Genomic DNA, 19,255 nt, shown 5'->3' with positions numbered 1-19,255 from the left:
AGTTTGATGGGGCTTTGAGCAACCTGGGCTGGTGGGAGGTGTCCCTGCCCATGGCCCAGGGGATGGAAATAGATGGGCTTTAAGGTCCCTCCCTTCCAACCTAGACTGTTCTATGATTCTAAAATAATTATTTTATTAAACACATTAAACTGTGGGTGTTTTGGAATGAGCACTGAAAACAGAAAATAACCATACCGAGCTGAAATTCTTCTGGTTTTCTTTCACACGCAGCATTTCTGGTGTATCTTGTACAACTGTAACTTTTCCTTTGCTGTTCTGTAGGTCCCACTGATACTGAAGCTGTTGAAAAAGTTGAAGTAAAATGCCAAATGTTGACTCTACACCATAAAAATTTACTCACTGAACTTTCTTTGAAGCTAAGAAAAATAAAATATTTTCAAGGACAGCTTTTAAGGAGACCATGTTAACATCACCATTAGTGATATAAAGACATACAGTTATAAATATTCTCACTTAAATTAGTAATAGGAGATCCTTAACTAGATCAATCAAAAAATCTTGAAAGGTGCCAGACTATGGCATCTAAACTAATTAAGCCTCAACAATTAAAGATTTCAAGCCAGACTGTGGAGTAATTGTTCATGTTCCTGACCATACAGTCCTGCAGTTAGTCTCTACTAACCAGAACTTCTGTAAGTATAATTCTCTATTATTAGCAAAGGAATTGTAAAAGCACTGCAGAAAGAAAACTACAGACTCATTTTTTTTCCCTGTGTACTGCTGAATACATAGGGGACCAACTGGGAATCCCTGAGAATATAAAGGCAGCCTAGTTGGGATTAGAGTGTGATATTGGGACATTGTTAAGTAACAAAAAAGCTGAACATTTTTAATTATTTGACGGTAACAACGTTTGTTATGTATATACATACTGTGCTGAAGTTCTTTTGATTCTCACGGACTCTCTGCATTTCTGGTGTGTCTGCTACAGGCACATAGTATGGCATGGTCCTTTCTGCATCTTCCTTGTATTTTTTCTAATACAAAATACAAAACACATTCCATTAATTCAAAAGCACTAATAAATAGCCTGACTTTTCTTATTGTTGCATAATGCTCATCTTTACGGAAACGTGAGTACTTCTGTTTCAGATTACACCTCTGCGTAAGACTTGTTTTAAACATTTAGAGTCATTAAGGAGTAGGAAAATTCAGCTAAATCTACTTAGAATTAAATTTGCTTTGGTATTGCAAAAACAATAGGAATGATTGTTCTATTTTATACAGTATTACAATAAGTTAATTTCAATATTGAAACGGATTTTCAATACTAGTTTTCAGTAAGAGATGCCACCTCACTGTTCCACAGAAATATGTTTTTCTGATGTACTTCCTGAATGTTGTGACGGGTAGCTATTCAGGTGCTCCAAGTTAACATCTGCTCAAGGTTCCCATGTGAACAATGATTACATTTCTTCACTCCGTTTACCTGGCTTGAAAGGTTTTTGACTTGCTGGGCATGAATAATCTCTGGAGTATCGACAACACTCGTGTAGTTGGCTTTCTCCATTTCTGCCAACTGTTTGTATTTGATCTGTTAGGGAGAGATAAGGGAGAGATCACATTTAGGTGCCTTTATCATATCTTTGCAACAATTTTCACACTATTTCACACTATTTATTCAGAAAGAAAAAAAAAACAACTGCTAGCAATTTTTTATCTTTAAAAAAAGACATCAGACGTGAGAAATGGATTATTCACACAGACCTGACTGGCAATGTCTGTGGCATTCTTTGCTCTCACAAAATCCGGTGTCTCCAAAGCCAGTTCTGTCAGACCTTTTCCTCTAATTTCTAATTCCAAGGCTTTTTTGTACTCTTTCTGCAAATTAAGACAATAGATAAATATTTTATTGATGTGAAAGCAATCCCTTTGGCAACTTCAGGTATTTTCATGACCACATCACAAAACAGGAATACTGCTAATATAAATGTACAATTAAACACACACATGACATAACTGAAGTGTTTACTTTATAACTTAAATCTTGAGAACAAACAGCCCAGCTGCAGCAGCAAATGGAGGCACACTACAGGCCAGCTCTATTAAGGTTCCTTCTCACACCAGTAACCTCAAAGTGCAAGTTCCCTTAGGTCATCAGTGATCCGTGTAAAACAGTGACTTGTACAGAAGAGGAGCAATAGGGAGCAAGCAGTTTATGAAATGCATATGGTAGTGAAAAGTGGTCACGTATGTTTCACACTGGGCATGCCCAAAAAATGCAAGGGGACAGGATTCTCTGTGATAGTGTAGGTCCTTTGAAATTAATAGCCTCTCTAAAAATTCATCATCAGCAGCTACTCTTCCCAAAGACATCTTTCAGTGAGGTCTAAAAGATATATTAAAGATATATTTTGTATAGATTGGTATAATTCATCTCTTGCTATGGCAACTGCTGAACTTGGCTGAATATGTCTGTACTATTCTCTGGTAATAAAATAGAGGCTCCTTGAATAACTTAAAATGCTTGCCCTAAGTACATACAAAATGCTGTCAGTACGCAGTCAGCATGCTTAACAGAATTTGTTAACAAGCCATATCATAACTTAGTTTTTTCAACTTTAAGCCTGGTGATGTTATAGCCCTTAAAATTTGAGCTGCACTTATCCTATGAAAATAGTCACTATGAAATATTTATGATACCAGTCCACTTTGTAAATAACATAGGTTACACATCCTGACTGTCTGTTGGCCACTTCTCTCCACTGAGATGGGGAAAAGTCTGCCTTGGCCATCAGTCCTGCAGCTGATGCAGTCAAAAACAGTTTATCTGTTGACCATCTGACCATTGATTGCAGCACCTGTTTCTTCTTCACTTACCTTCCTGATAGTGACTGCAAAGACAGAAACAGGTCACTTACAAGTTCAGGCTACCAGTTTCAGACTTAGTCACCATACACATTCTTTTTTTCTCTCTACTCAAGAGTTTGTAGGGTATTACTATATACTAGTGTTATATGGCTATAAGCATTTGTCCATCTGAAGTTGTTACCTCTATTCAGGTATTTTCCAAATAGCTTCCGACATACCTCATTCAGGATTTGAGTTGCATTCTTTGCTCTTAACATGTCTGGAGTCTCCTCTAAAGCTGTTAATCCTTTACCTTTGACACCTTCTTCCAGATCCTTCCTGTATTCTTTCTGCATAAGAAAGAAAAGGAAAACTGCAAAGACAGACTAAAAAGAGTTCTACACTCTACAGCTTTATTGCAAAAATGAAATAAATAAATAAATAAATCCAAAAGCTCCAAAAGAAAAAAAAAAAAAAAAGGGGGATCTTTTAAAGCAGCAAAGGTATACGGTTATATAAGAACTACTGCAATGGAACAGTGTATAGTCATTATTGTTCAAGACAAAATGCAAGGGCACACACATACACATCCCGCTATGTACCAGTTATGCTGGTGAATGTCAGGAAAGGACACAGTAAATGTGAATACAGTTAATGGACAATAATAAATGTACATGACAAATTAGATCACAACACAAAATATTTATAAAACATGCTTAAAATGGTTAGGAAAAAAAAGTGGTGAAGAAGAAATGTTGCTGAGTATACTTAGTGGAATTATTTAACTTGACAGAGGAAAAAAACAGAACAATTGCTACCTCGCTTGCTATTTTGGTTGCATATTTGACATGTAATAAGGATGGTGTAATCTCCAAGCCAGTAAGGTTTCTGCCCTTAATGGACTCTTCAAAGTCCCTCTTATATTCTTTCTAATGAGAGTAAGAAGAAAAAAAGCAAAATAGCAAATATTTATTACATTATTTTTAATTATATTTTAAAACTTCTGGGAGGATGGAGAGGAAGCAGCAGTATTAATGTCATGATCTTCTATAGTCAGTGCTGCAGACAGAGAAAGAATAAATCCTCTTTCTGTTGAAGTTCATGAAACAGCTCATTACTTCCAATGGAAATATGACCTGATCCTGTCTTTGTTTTTTTTTTTCTCCTACTTATATAGGCAGAGAAAACATTCAATGGAATCACTCAAACATAATGACTTAGGGCCTTATACAAGTGTTTTTCAACATGTATAAGCCTTCACCTGCAACAGAACAAGATAATACTTCAAACAGAAAATAACTGCTTCAGGAAATAGAATGACAGGTCAGCAAAGAACACTCTGACAGTAGAGACAAACAGGAAATAAATGGGTTTTTCAAACATAGAGTTCTCAGGTGAAAACAAGAAACAGCATGCTTTCTGTGGACCGTAATAATTGACATAGTATACTCCTGTTGCAAATATTGAAGTGATGTGTATTTCATATTACATTTCTTGTAAATACTCAAAGATTTGCTTAAGCTTCATTTACTGACAGCTTCTTGATGAAAAATTACAGAAAATATACACTTCATAGTGACAGAGGAAAATTTCATTTCAAATACAGTATTTTATTACCAATATAAAGAAACGTGTGATACAACAATAATTTGTCAGTCTATCGGCATTCACAAAACAAAAGTATAACTGCATGTCTAAACCACTTTAACTATTTTAACTATTTTTTTTTAACTATTTAACTATTTTTTTTAACTATTTAAACTAACTTTAACTAGTTTAACTATAAAAATAAACGTTAAATTATCTTTAGTCTATCGTTGATTTTAATCTTACCTCACTCTGCATGAGCTGAGATTCCTTTGCAGTAAGGTATGTTGGAGTTTCAAAGTCCAACATAGGTTTACCTTTTTCTTTCTCATACTTTTCTTTATATTTCACCTGAGAAGAAAATAAAAAAGTTACCCTTCTAAATAATCAAAGAACTAATTCATCAACTAAGATTTGCCTACTGTGGTTAACTGATATCTGGTAAAAAATGAATTTCTAACACTGTTTATCTTCCTGAAATCCCTATTATTGATCCTAAAACGTAAAATCAAAAGTCAGCCTTGCAGCAAAATGTGTGTGGTCTAAAATTCTACCATCATATTTCCTGTTGCAAAGAATATGCAGTGTCAGCTCTGATTTCAAGAAATAACTGATCACAAGAAGGAAGACAGGTAGCTGCAAAAATCTAACTTGAAGGCACTGAGATTGCTCCTGACCCTGGTTTGATTCAGCCAGTTACATGTTAATGGATTGCTGGAATGTTAGTGACAGGGCTTGAAAAGATGCAGTTCAGCATCTTCCTACCTAATTCTATATATGTCTGTCCAGGGAGTAAAAAGTCCACCAAAATGAAGATATTATTGCTTCAACTTACAGTATCTAGCCTTTAGGGCATCAATTTTCAAACTGTTGCAAGAAGTAATGCTATGTCTTTGGCTCAGATTCCAGTCTCAAACTAGTGCAATGAGTGGTGACTTACACTACAAACTGATGAGCAACTGTATTCTTAGTGCTCTGCTATGTAGTTTTTGCTCTTCCATGCTATTATTCTGCACCAGAACAATACCTATAGTCCTTCACATTCTAGCAGTTACTTCTCTCTCGCTTTAGGGTCAATAAATACCTGGAACAGAGAGGACTAGAGACTAAATTAGAGGATAAATTTCTGTGGAATGATTCACTATTTGCTGTATTCCAGAGGGAAAAGGTGTCAACAGGCACATCTAAGAGCAGCAGTAGATATTGGTTTCATTAAAGGAATTATGTATGCAGAAAAATAATGGCAGAGCTCTCCTTTGTATCACTTGAGACTAGAATGGATAAAGCAACTGAAAGTATACTGTCAACAACAACCCTACCGTTATCAATTTCCGGTTTCCAAGATAATCGAATCTTCTTTTCTATAGATGAAATTACCCCCAATAAATGTGTTATACTGTGTAGCAAGATCCAGATACAACAGGAATAAGTAACTGAGATCTACTCTAGAATGAAGAGATCACGTGGATAGTTTGCATGTGTTTAAATGTGCAGATGCACGAGTATTTCTCATTGACTTTTGTTTTCTTGAGTGTGAAGTGTTTATAGAAAGGCACAGAAATTACTATACATCACAGAACTTACTAGGTTGATTTCAGTGATGGAGACTTTAGTACTCAATGATTGCAGTTAATGGGAAACACGCGACCAACTTACGTGGCTCTGTAGTTCTGATGCCTCCCTTAGGTGAACCTGTTCAAGATTATCTGGCACCACAAGGTAGTGACCCTTACTCTTCTCATACTGCTTCTTGTACTGGTACTGAAGGGAAGGTGTCAAAAATCATCTCAATAAAAAAAAAAAATCCCTCAGCAAATTTACTTCTTAGGTCCAATCAAAGCAACACTTCAATGGAACATCAAAGAGAAATTAGAAAGACAAAAAGCTAAACAAAAACAAGAATTTTAACTCCCAGTATCAGATATCACTTTTAAAGATGTGGGTGAAAAGTTATCTTTTTTGATCATTTCGATTGCAGCAAAGATATTTAAAAACAAAGATAAAAAAACAAAAAAGAGAGAGAAAAAAGTAAACAAGAAAGATAAAGAAAACACAGTGGATACATGAAAAGGCTGTGCCAGGCAATAATGACTTTTGTCTTTTCTCAATAAAATTATTGAGCACTTTGTTAGACATAATTCTGTACCTCTATATTAGGAGGATGTTAAACATAAAAATGAAATGAAAAAGCAGACCAAAAAAAAGTTTTAAATATATTAAGCAGTAAAGAAAAAATATAAAAAAAAGAAAGAATAAAATAGTATTTGTTAGTGAGGTGCAATCAGTTAAAATGTAATAAAGAATGAATCCACTAAAAATGATTAGAGGATTTAAAACACTAGCAGTTCTACATCTAATAAGGATTTCACTTCCCAGCGAACAAATGTGACAAAGTTGCTAGTTGGCTAGGAAACAACCATTAGAACGTAGAGAAGAGATCACTACCAGGTGATGTACCATGAACAATAATAATTGCTCCCTTAGCAATCATTATGGAAATAGTTAGCAGAGATCAATTCAGAATGGAATCAGCAGGAATGGGAAAATCAAATGGATCTGGTGTTAGTTAATGAGCTTACAGCACTGGCGAGTTGGCTTGTACTCAGGACATGGTTCATGATCAGCGATTCAGACATGTCTGTAACAGGCTTATGAAGTTTCTTTAAATCTGCCTTGTATTTCACCTGAAGATAAGAAAGGACAAACATCAGAAAAGAAGGCTGCTGATAAAACCTGTGATGCCTAATGTGTTAATAACACAAAGGAGCTCTTTCCTATAGGACATTTGAAACGTTTAATTTCCCTGTAGGAAAAGTGTGAGCATACCTCGCTAGCTATGTTGTGAGCATCTTTCATGGTCTTGTAGATCTTAGCCTCCTTTAAATCATACTTGGGCTTTTTACCCATCTCTTTGGAAAAATTCTCCTTGTATTTCACCTAAATTTAAAAAACAAACAAACAAACAAAAAAAGCATATTACATCTGTTCTTGAGCATTTGCTTGTTTGGCTGCAGAAGGCAAAGAGACCTGAGTACACGCTGATTTTAAGTGGAAGAACAAAAATGCAGTAACTTGAAGGCATCCAGTGGAATAAAGGTTATTTTAAAGATCACCTGACTTGGAAAGAAAATCTACATTTGAATTTACAAAATATCACTAGCAATTTTTCATTTGGTGCATATGTAACACCTCCTCACTGTAAAAATAGTGACAGACATAGTCAAAAGAAATACATTGACAACATACAGATACATTCCGACAACATACAGATACATTCCGACCCTTTGTGAGATGAAGAATTCCTCATTCAGTGACAGCTGTACATACATAAAAGATACCGTATTTCACAAAGAGACAAAAACTGACATAAGCATAAAGAGTATTTTTTAAAAAAACTTTTAACATACTTCTTGCTGAAATATGAGCTTTAAAAACTACCTTAGGACATACCAGCACTGAAGATGGCAATGGAACAAATACTTACATACATTGTCATACACAGACTGGGTTTTGTATGAAACAGAGATAAAGAAAGATGATAACGATCACATATAGAATAGTGATACAATTAATTACTAGGAACTAGGTTGCATAAGAGACTTAGTAACACTTCCAAACCACATCAGATTAACGTTAGCAAGGTAAACCATATCAATGTAAATCGATGTTTTAGCAGACCCAGGCTGGAGGCACATATGCCAGGTTAGATGAATGAGTTTTGCTAATGGCTTGAGTTACGGCAAGTCCTTCATCATGACTTGTCCCATCCCACTACTGCTAAAGGTCAATTCCTCACTATTTCTTGTGGACCTGTAAAAGGCTGCTTTATTAGGAACATTTTTGGTTTTAGAGTGTGTACATATATAAATATATATCCACAAAAATGAACAAAATTGTTTCAGAGGAATTAGAGAAGATTGCAAGGAAATAACTCTAAATATTAAAGACTGGCCCTCAGTAATTTAGCCTTAAGTTCTGACTTTTCTAAACAGATCCCACAGTTAGCAATTATGCCCATCAGCATTAGAGTAGCCATCAGTAGAAAAATTCTGAGGATTTCTCATGTCTTCCCTGTAGTAGTATTCTGACTGCACGGAAACAGGTGAGGCAACATTTCTTTCTGCTTACCAATCCACATCTACGTGGAGATATTTTATACTAAATAAACCAGCAATGCTCATACTTGGCCTAAAGAACAACCACTGAGAATTGTCATTGTCTTTCTGAAAGAATTTGATTGTTTTCAGGGCCAAAATAATACATGTAAGAAGCATACATAAAACTGTGGTTGATAAGGAAAAAGGATTAATGGTTCTTCAGAAAAGAAAAAAAAGATCTCTCTCAAGAAATATTTATATGAAAATTGAAATGAAAGAAATAAACTACTGAAGAACTGATAGCTAAGTTGAGGAACAGCTGAATCCTTAAAAAAGCTTTTTAACTTACAATGACAATTACAGAAATGTAAACAAATAATTTTATATTAGTAGAAAAAAGAAAGATGCTTGAAAGCAGAATTAAATCACATTCCACAATCAGATTTTACACTTCTGAATTCATTGGCATATTCTTGTCCATACAGCCCCACATTGCTCATGCTGTATTGCACTGCCTCTCTTTTGCTTTGCAAAATATGCCAGCATTCAGATAAAACACACAAACAGGCAAATCCACAAATTGCTTAACCAATGTAAGAAAACAATGTCAACATTTTTGACATAAAAGGAATCAGTATTAGTTCTGATCTCACAAAAATTAAAATCAAGACGTATACAAGACTGTTAAGTTACGCAAGCTATGCAAAATATGATGAAGATCAGACCCGTCATGCCAAATTTTTTAAACCCAGATGAAATGTTATTGGAAGATCTATGCAAAATTGAAAGCAAGGATGCCAGACAGATGAAATACAACCAAAAAAAAAAAGGCAAGTGGATTAACAAGCTGCTTTATAAGGAAGCTTTATAAAGAAGACATTGCTTTACAACGAAGCAATTTATGAGAATAAATACCCAAGAGAAAAATAAAATGAAAGATGATACCAATTAGTATTTGCTCCCTTACTCCCCTCTAAAATAGTTGATTTTCTCTCAGGACCAAAATAATCTCAAAGTTTAAAATACTAAGAGAGAGATGGCTAGTATTGGAGCAAAAGCATGGAAAAAGAGGAGCTCATTATATCTGAATGGGAATAAACATAATTTCTTCTTTTTCTTGCAGTTCAATTGTTCCAGACCAGATGCCAGTTTAAGAGTCCTTGGTTCTACTGAAATTTTTTTATTTTTTTATTTTTTTTACTAACAAGCATGGTGGCTGTCATTCAAGCATGCGGCAGTTACATGCAGTAGTCACAGCTAGATATGGAAAAGCCATAATCCCCCTTTTTTCTTTTGGAAATATAAGCACAGAATTGAAATGCAGAGATCTACCTGCTGCCACTTCAGAACTGCTATGCAGCTATAGGCTTTTTGTTTTCCAAAGGTTTTGAGATGGAAGAAATGTAAGAAAATATGCGCCCTCAAATCACTACAGTGTATACTTCTCAGAGCTCTAGGGTTTAATCATACACTGTGCTTCCATTATGCCAATCCAGAACAGATTAGTTTAAATAGAAGTTTGAACAGAATAGTTAAAATACAATTCAAGTGTGAATCTTCTGCATAGGGAATGACTGTTTACTAAAAATAACCTGCACCATTTTTGAGTTTGTCATATAAATATTTGTTTTTCATACATTCTCAGGAAAACCAGCTCAAGCTTACATGGCTGGTTTTATTTTTTGGGGTGAAAAAGGGTAGCTTCCACGTTACATGAATGCATTGGACACTTCTATTATAAACACTGGAAGTTCCAAAACCATCATGAAGGGCACAGGGTTTGAAGCCTTATGTAGTTTTTCTGAAAGAGACAAATTCCCCATGCACTTAAATCCCATGCACAGTCTTTCCAGAGGAAAAAAAGAGAGCAGTCTCACAAGTTTTGCTACATTCAACACCTTTGACACAAAAAGACCTGGTGCAACTGGTGCATCATAAACCATTTAACAACTTGGAATTGTAAGTGCACAAGAGATAGATGCATAAAAAAGGCATTCCCAGCTGTGTCACTTAAAATTATCTTACATGACTACTTAGCATATTAGCTTTCTTAAACGTTCTCATCCATGGGGTATCATAAGATGCAGCTCCATGCCCTCTCATATGGCGCTTGAGGTATTCCGCCTATAATGCGTAGCAAGAGAGCAAGATCAGAAATGCAAACAATAATAAGATTAAAGCATGAAGTGGTGAGTAGAACTGAGGACCTGGTGAAAAAACAAACAAACAAACAAAAACAACCACAGAAAAGCATGTGCTTCAGAATAATTGGAGAACGTGTCCATTGCAAAATTAAACTACACAAGCTTCTATCAATATAGCACACTAACGCCAAAGCAGAAGATTCTTTCAAAGGCACAAAATAGAAAGTCACCAAAAGAAACAGAATGTCCCTCTCATAAGGGATGAGTAAGAAGAGCTAGGTAAGAGGCTGCTTCTTTTAAAGTCAATACTCAGAAACAGGGGAAAAAAAAAAAAAGAGAAAGAGAGAATATAGCTGACACATCAGCCTCAGTCCTTAAAAGATCTTGTCATGGCATCATTTAGTGTAAGAGAATTATATTTGCATACAAGTGCTTTTTTTTTTTTATTTTATTATTTTTTCAAAATATTCTGCACAAATGAATAACTTATCTGTGTCCATTTCACCACTGGAGACAAGAGAGGTGCTACAGCTTCTAGGCTTTTGCAGAAAATGTTTTTTAATTCCAGCAACCCTTAATTTTCAGGCAACCCTTTCTTGAAAACTATCAGCTGGCTTTTAGAGGTAATGATTGTCTTCCGTTTTGATCTTAAGGATGTACAGATTTATGCAACCTAACAACTCCGGACCAACAGAGTCTTGTAAAATAATTCTCTCCGTATCAAGTCTTTCAGAATTTCACAGAATTTATAAATTTGTAAGTGACAGTTATTCAGGTACCTGTACATTTCTATGTTCTAACTTTCCATATTCCATCAAGATAAGAAACTGGACATCGTAGAATTATAAATAACATTTTTAAGAAGATGGAAACACTCAAAGATTTTAGAGATGACAGGATTAAATATAGAGAAATTATATGCCCTGTCTCCGCACTTCTATGAATCCTCTCTGCAGCCCGTACAGAAGGATCACTTCTGCTCCCATTGAAGCCAGCAGACTTTTAGTATCTGGGCACACTTATCCACCAGCCTAGTCTTTGGGAAAGTGACTGGATGCACTTTGGGAAAGTGACATACACTGAATGGATATAAATGACTTGAAAGAAAGTGGTGAATCACATCTGGCATCACTGTAAGCAAAATCAGACTCTCAATGTTTGTTCAACGAAGAAATAGCTTCACATCACGACTTAATTTTTACTTTAACATGTTCCTTTATAAATATTTCCTTATCATTTAATCTAGAAATAATTCTAGTTAAAATATTAACATCATTCTAGAAGTTAATGTTATTTATTTTCTCTCACTGCTTCCAAGTTTCACAAATGTTTTATTATTACCTGACTAGTTAGTTTGGACACCTCTTTTGCCAGTTCAATATCCGGACGTCCCAGCATGGTAACACCAATGCCAGCTTCTCCACGCTTTTTATATTCAATCTAACAAAGAAAATCAAATTAAAAATGTATAGTTTAGTAGCGATGAAATACCCTTTTGATTTTACTGTTTTTAATAGTAACATTACTGCTAAACATTATACAGAAGATTTTAAAAACCACTCACATCACTAATTAACTTGGCAGCCTGAGTTGCTTTCTTAATATCTGGTCGATCTGCTATAGGTGTGTAGTGGAGTTTTGACTTGGCATCTTTCTTGTATTCAATCTAAACCATGGTGACAGACAAAGGAAAAAAGAATACTCAGGTTTGTTCATGAGAAAGATAGCTAATAAGGACACAGAAATGCTGCTGGGAAAGTACATGATGTTTTTTTTTTAACAATTTCACAAAGAATTGGTTTGGGAATCTGTTTTTGCAAGTGGTCAAGTTACATACGAAGAAATGAGCATATGCAATTGTCTGTATTTGAAGGAATGAAAGAAATTATTAAATGTGATTTGCATTAGACTACTTCATGTTATTAATTATAAATATGAATATCAAATAAATCCTTTATTTCAGTGCAATTTTACAGCTGTAAATATTTGTATGTTTGTCCTTCAGAATTATACCTGAACAGGGAGGCTGGGAGGGAATCCAGATGTATGTAAATTTTTTTTTTGTCAGCTGACTTTGATCGACTTTTCTTACATGAATTACTTAGTTCATAAAACCACAAAACTTACTGTACTCTGTTTTTTAGCAACTTCCATGGCATGTTTCACTTCAGGAGGCTCCAGCATGATAGAATAATTAGATTTGCCTTTCTCCTTCACAAACTTCTTTTTATAATTTGTCTGTTAAGAGCAAACAGAGGCATGAGTTTCATGGTGAGGTAAATGCTACTGAAACTTGGAAATAAGTTCACTGAAGCTGTTAAGACAGATAAAATGCAGTCTCCTGATTCTCATATCTTATGATCCCCAGCTAGTTTGTCATAATCTACACTTTAGATTACAAAAGCTTGCTATTTAGAGGCGATGATTTGTGTTTAAACTGTTTTCTATTAAAAATGAAATCCGGATTAAGGGCACCCATTAGAACTCCAGCCTGTCATTTTTCTCTAGAGTATTTCAACAGCTACCCCAGAAATGGATTTCGCTCTTTGTTAATGTCTCCTCCTGGTAGGAATTTGTCTTTGCTGACTCCTTGGGCATTTTATGTTGAGACTCAACCACGTAGACTCAAATATGCAATAGTCTAATCAATTATATGTACCAGTTAGTAACTTCACCATAAATTGGTATTGCACTAGTTACTTACTTCGCTGACATTCTTGGTCACTTGTTTCACATGAGCCGTGTCTCTTGTCTCAGGCAGGGTTGTATAAGACCCATGTGGTAGCTGTTTCTTGCTGTGTTCTTTGTATTTGTTCTGAAAGCACAGAATTAAAATAGGTAAAAAACAACATGCACACACACACACTGCCGAAATATTAAAAGGATGTACTTAAAAATGACTAAAGAACTGTCAGATGTGTTACCTCAGATACCAGAGAGCTGACATTCTTAGCCAGGAGGATCTGAGGTGTATCTGGAACAACAAGGCACGTTCCTCGAGCTTTGTTGTGCTTCTCCTTGTATTTTATCTAGCAGTGAGAAAAGATACCATTTTAAGCAGTGCGTATCTTGTTTTGTAATGATTTCCAAAGAGATTACTGTAGTTGTCACTGCTTTTTAGTGCAAAAGTTTGCAGATCATCTCATATTTTGCTGTTTTCCAAGACAAATTTGTTCCAGCCTACACATTCCTGTAGCTCTCAATTGTAATTTAATTAATATATTGAATATATTGCCAGTAATTGTTAAAAATACATTGTTGTAAGCACAAGCTATACCTGCAGCTTTTTTTTTGTTTTGTTTTCTCCAGGTAAGATTTTCATTTCAATAAGAGGAATCTAGAGATATATCAAAGGTCCGGGGTGTTTAGGCAATGTTGAATGTAAGTATTTATTTAATATGAAAAAACATAAACTAGGCCACTGACGTTTACAAGACCAAATTTATTCAGATTTGCTAATTTATTAATGAAATAAATCAACTAATGAAATGCGACTGAGTTCCACTTTTCAAACTGTCATTCTTAATCCAATCATATTGCCAGTAAAGTAGCTTACATAGGATGTAAAATTCAACAAAAACAAAAATTGAATGCTCAAGTACTTACATCACTTGACAAGATGGCATTATTTAAAGCCAGTACTGTGTTTTTATCATCTGTGACAGAGAGTTTGCATCCTTTTAGGAATTCCCGGTCCAGTTTGTATTCATACTGCAGAAATTAAAATAAATAAATAAATAAATAAAAGATTAAAAAAGGGAGTCCCAGATCTTCAACATTTTTTTAATTTTGAAAAAGAGAGATGTGGGGAAAGGGACTATTCAGTTTATTCTGATTTTCTTACATCACTCTGTTGCTGAGACGACTTGGCCGCTTGAACAAAGTCAGGTCTATCAGCAATCCAGTGCCAATGAGCCTTGGCTGCTTCATATTTCTTCTTATAATCAAGCTGTTCACATAGAAACATGAACAAAAAAAAAAGTCAAAGTTGTGTACTTTACAGATCAAACTGATGCAAATTCTCTTTCAGTCTGGAACAATTAATAAGGGAAGATGAAAGAAACTGCATTTTCATCAGATTAGGGCTTTCCTCTGAATCATGTGCAATCCAGTAGGAGCCCACTTGCTCTAGTTACTCCACTGCAGGGTCAAGAAAGGAACATGAATGACTGGAAACTGTCATAACTTTGAGGAAGGTGAGTGCTTTCAGTTATTTGCCTATTGCAGTGGATGTTGGGCCACTGGTAATAGAAAACAAACAAAAACTTCCCATTAAGCTCTTACTCTGTCTACAAGAACATCATCACAAAAAAATTCAGGTATAATTATGCCTCTGTCAAAAAAAAAAAAAAAGAAAAAGAGGAGCCAGAATAATAGTAGATGTGTGACATGGAAGGAATCTCAGGTGTTTTCAAGAAGAACTTTCAAGAATGAGCATTTGTGTATGAAATAAATTAACAAATATTTTATGCAGCAGCATAAGAATTAAAAGTAATGTCCAAGCTCAAAGAATTTCAGTGGAATTGAAAATAATTTCCCTCAGTCTCCGCTCCTAGTCCCAACCACTGTCCATAAGAAAATTACAGTATTCATAAAACTGAACTCACGTTGCTGTTTAGCTTGTAAGCATGCCTTGGAGTCTTAATATGAACAGAATCTACTACAACATTGCAGTGAGATTTATTCCTCTCGTACACTTCTTTGTATTTCAGCTAAAGAAAGACAAACATAAAAAAACGTTTACAAAGATAACACATAAAAGCTACGGTCAACAAGAAAAGCAGCAAAATATTAAAGCCATAATAGTAGCAATTGCCTCTGTAAAGATAAAATCTTGACGGAAGAAAAAGAATTTATATCACTAAAATGGAAGTAATGGAAGGCTAAAACATATTTACGGTAGGTCACAATATTTACTTTACATATTCACAATATTCGTAGCAGAAATAAACTAACACAGTAATGGACGACGTGCCTAATTCAAGGCTGCACGAAAGTCACTAACCAATATAGAAAGAAAACCCAGATACAGACTTCCCAAGTACAATGCAAACAAAATAAGTTCACTCTAACAAGAAGCTTTTTTTATGACAGGTTTGCACACACATTAAAAATATTATTTATCACAGCAAAAAGTTTATTATTTGTGTTTTTGATATTACAGACAAGGATGATTTACTTACATCACTTATTCTGTCCTTGACCTTGCGCACGTGCAGTAACATAGGTGTATCATGAATTGTAGTATAGCCCTTAGGCTTCGCTTTGTTATATTCCAATTTGTAGATAATCTGAAGATACAAATTATAGATCATATTATTTCTCCAGTCTTGGTGTCAATGGAAAAAAATCAAGATAAGAAACATTTTTTTTTTTAACTGACTACTGAAAATGCCATATTTTTATTATTTTCGAAGGTCAGAATTCAGAGAAGGAAGTATGCTTGGTAGGGACCGACCACACTTACATCGCTAATCTGTTTGTTGACTTTTGTAGTCCTTAAGTGTTCTGGAGTATCCACAACTGTAGTGTACTTATCTTTCTTCTTTTCATAGTCTTTTTTGTACTGAACCTGGTGATTGGCAAAGAGAATACATTAACCACGCAAACCAAGACAAAACATCTTCAGGAGATAAACGTTTATATTCACAAACAAAGTTGCAAAATCCTTTCACCAAAGCCAGTGAAAGTTGAACATGCACAATAAACCAAACTTTGCAAACCCCTTATTTGCCTTAGAGGCTGCCTATTTGCAAGATTAATTTTACACTTATTTCATTGGGTCCAGAAACTTTGTTTCTATCTTAAATCTCCACAATTGAGTTAAAAAAAACAATCTCAGCAGAAAGGTGACTTTTTGAATTCATAACAGGACAAGATGTCATTTTAAAATATTCATTTGAATAAAGATAAATGTAAAACATCTTATACAACAGAAGATAAAAGCATTCACTGAATAATTATAATGCCAGGCTATTTTAACGGCATTGATAGCAGAAGTTGATAATTTCTTCCTAAAAGTTCATCTTGTCCTACTCAGGACTCTACCTGGTTTTCAGAGAATTCAGTGAGAAAAGACTGTACACCAATAATAGTAATTCTTTGTAGATAGCCTCAAGGCAGGTAGAAAAGGTTAGAATCCATTTTTTAAAACTTTCATCTTCTATCTTGCATCAGAAAATAAAACCATGCTTTTAAACAAGACTGAGACAGACAAAATATAAAAAATTATATACAAACAACAAATCAAAACACAACATCAACTCAGAGGAACATACAGGTTAGGCAAAGTGCTATTTTTTTTCCCAAACATACTCAAACTTACCTGCAAGGAGTTTTTAATGAGGTAATAAACAGAAATCCACCAATCGATTGAATAAAAATGTCTAGTAATGATTTTCAGCTCCATAATACTAACAAAGTTTATTAACTGAGCTTATCATGACATCTCCCTCACTCTCATGTAATTGGTTTCTATTGTTGCCTTTCCAGTGTATAATTTATATGTTATATGCCAGTTTAATCTGACCCAGTCAGGAATCATTTTTGTCACTGAAAGGAGTAAGGTAAGGATACTGCTTAGCAGATCTGATTTCAGAGCAGATATAAATCTGCTATAAATCTGCTATAAAACTGCTATAAATCAGTTAATTAATCCCATTTTTTCCCAACTGTTACAAGCAAAATATATATGCAGGAATCTGTCTTAAATGAAGGTGGACTACAGAAATTTAACTTTTCATGATATCATTTACAGGTCTTCTTTTATATCATCAGAAATGCTAATATGTTAGGCTCTTTTTTTCTGTATGAACCAATAGAGGAATCATAATCTCTACATAACAGCACTCCCAACTGACAGGAGAGATTATTTTTGTTTATAAAATCTATTAGGTGACCGTGGGAGGACTGTTTTGCTAACCTTACTTAAAAGCAGAAAGTAGAGCAAGAAGCTGATGGAAACATGACTTTGACTGCAGACTTGGGCGCAGTACTCTTCCTACATCACTTCCAAGGTCACTTAGAAGTGAGACATAATTCTCTTCTGTATCTAGGCACAATGTGTCACCATTCTCAAGCAGAGTGGTAGATAAATGTTGTAATCTACTCACCAAATTACTTTGTCATAATCCTACTGAATTAAGGAACTTATGTTATGGGGGGTGGTCAGTCCGAGAAACGGTAGCAGAACGAGAGGAACAGCTAATATACAGTATCTTAAAATGTTAAAAAATGTGGAAAATGCTCTTTATGCAATTATGTGAATTATTACATAGAAGGATATATATCAATTATTTGTTATTAAAGGAGGAAAAGGAGGCAAGATCAGCCTGAGCCAGGTGAAGCTCAACTCACAGTAAATATTTTTTCAGATAGTCTGTTCTCAAAACTATTTTATCATAGCCAGCATTAAGCACATGGAGAAAACTTCGGAGTCTCATATCTGTGGATACTTAAGAGAACTCACAAGCATTAAATATTAGAAGTCCAAGCAACTAAATTGTATAAATAATGTCTCCTACAGCAGCAGTTCTTCGTATTACCTGGCTCCATAAGTATGTGTTGTAGAGAGCTGTCAGCATATCTGGCCTCAGAATTTCATTACATCCATGTTGCAGGAGCATCTTGGCAAAGGATTTATATTTTTTCTGTGCATGCAAATGGCAACGAAGTACAAAAGAGACTTGTGAACACCATAAACAAACAATAACACAGCTCTAGATCCCAGACACTTTGAGAGTGGAGAGATTTAGGCAAAGTACTATATGTATTCATTCACATGTGCATACAATTTACATCTATATAATTAAAAATGTCAAGGGTATGTATTGAAAGATTTTAATATTATCCTATTAAGGAAATTACGAAAATATTTTTGGGGAGATAAGAGTAAATTATAGATAAAGGCAAGGGCACTCAAAGATCACATATGCTGCTGCTGCTTTATGTAGAAATGAGTAAGAAGATAATATTTATGAAAGTCATTGAAAGAGAGCTAATAAATAAATGCATGGTACAACATGCATTTTTTTAAAATCTCTCTAATGACTTCAACGGGCCTTAGATCAGAAATTAATGGAAGATGATGTCAATTGATGCACAATATATGAAAGTACATACAGCAGAGATTAGCTCACTCAAAAAGTAATAACTCTTTTTGGGTGGCAAAACAAAGACTGTCTGATCTGAACTAAAACATCACAATATCACAGGTGAAACCTCTGATACTGCCAGCTGTAGACATTTCACACAGACAGAGTAGCTGTGAGCGAACCAGGCACTTTCTGGCAGCACTGGCGAGTGCTCCTACAGTACCTGACTGCTCAGTGTAGTCCCCCACTTGGCCAGGAGATTCCTAGGATCATCCACAATAACGCTGTACCTATCTTTGAGCTTCTCATAGGCAGCTTTATATAATTTCTGCTCAGAATAGCATAATACATCGTAACAAATTAAAAGAAGAGAGTGAAGACACAAAGAGATCCTGAGATCACAGTTCTAATGATTTAAACCTCTTTATAAGAAATACTTAAAAGCTGGGATTGAAGTTCATGTTCAAAATAGAAAAACATTTTTTTTAAAAAAAAAGAACAAACAGGGAGGGAAAAAAAAAAA

At 34.8% G+C, this 19,255-nt stretch overlaps 1 protein-coding gene across 1 annotated transcript in view; it reads right to left on the bottom strand.

The window, feature by feature from the left end:
• The window catches only part of NEB (nebulin), a 124,469-nt gene that overhangs the window by 17,820 nt on the left and 87,394 nt on the right, over positions 1 to 19,255 (bottom strand). Inside the window, exons 118-139 of the mRNA XM_083840921.1 lie at positions 18,184 to 18,288; positions 16,107 to 16,211; positions 15,823 to 15,930; positions 15,247 to 15,351; positions 14,484 to 14,588; positions 14,246 to 14,350; positions 13,564 to 13,668; positions 13,344 to 13,454; positions 12,767 to 12,877; positions 12,204 to 12,305; positions 11,981 to 12,079; positions 10,521 to 10,619; positions 7,225 to 7,335; positions 6,978 to 7,082; positions 6,055 to 6,159; positions 4,645 to 4,749; positions 3,630 to 3,740; positions 3,051 to 3,161; positions 1,729 to 1,842; positions 1,451 to 1,555; positions 894 to 998; positions 196 to 300 (exon numbers count right to left, since the gene is read on the bottom strand). Of these exons, the coding sequence (XP_083697047.1) occupies positions 196 to 300; positions 894 to 998; positions 1,451 to 1,555; positions 1,729 to 1,842; positions 3,051 to 3,161; positions 3,630 to 3,740; positions 4,645 to 4,749; positions 6,055 to 6,159; positions 6,978 to 7,082; positions 7,225 to 7,335; positions 10,521 to 10,619; positions 11,981 to 12,079; positions 12,204 to 12,305; positions 12,767 to 12,877; positions 13,344 to 13,454; positions 13,564 to 13,668; positions 14,246 to 14,350; positions 14,484 to 14,588; positions 15,247 to 15,351; positions 15,823 to 15,930; positions 16,107 to 16,211; positions 18,184 to 18,288 (2,337 nt within the window). The remainder of the gene's footprint in view (positions 1 to 195; positions 301 to 893; positions 999 to 1,450; positions 1,556 to 1,728; positions 1,843 to 3,050; positions 3,162 to 3,629; positions 3,741 to 4,644; positions 4,750 to 6,054; positions 6,160 to 6,977; positions 7,083 to 7,224; positions 7,336 to 10,520; positions 10,620 to 11,980; positions 12,080 to 12,203; positions 12,306 to 12,766; positions 12,878 to 13,343; positions 13,455 to 13,563; positions 13,669 to 14,245; positions 14,351 to 14,483; positions 14,589 to 15,246; positions 15,352 to 15,822; positions 15,931 to 16,106; positions 16,212 to 18,183; positions 18,289 to 19,255) is intronic.

The sequence above is a fragment of the Anser anser genome (assembly GCF_964211835.1).
Source record: "Anser anser genome assembly, chromosome: 6".
Taxonomy (NCBI): domain Eukaryota; kingdom Metazoa; phylum Chordata; class Aves; order Anseriformes; family Anatidae; genus Anser; species Anser anser.
Note: the sequence above shows the minus strand (reverse complement) of the source record. Positions and strands in the feature narration are given on the sequence as shown.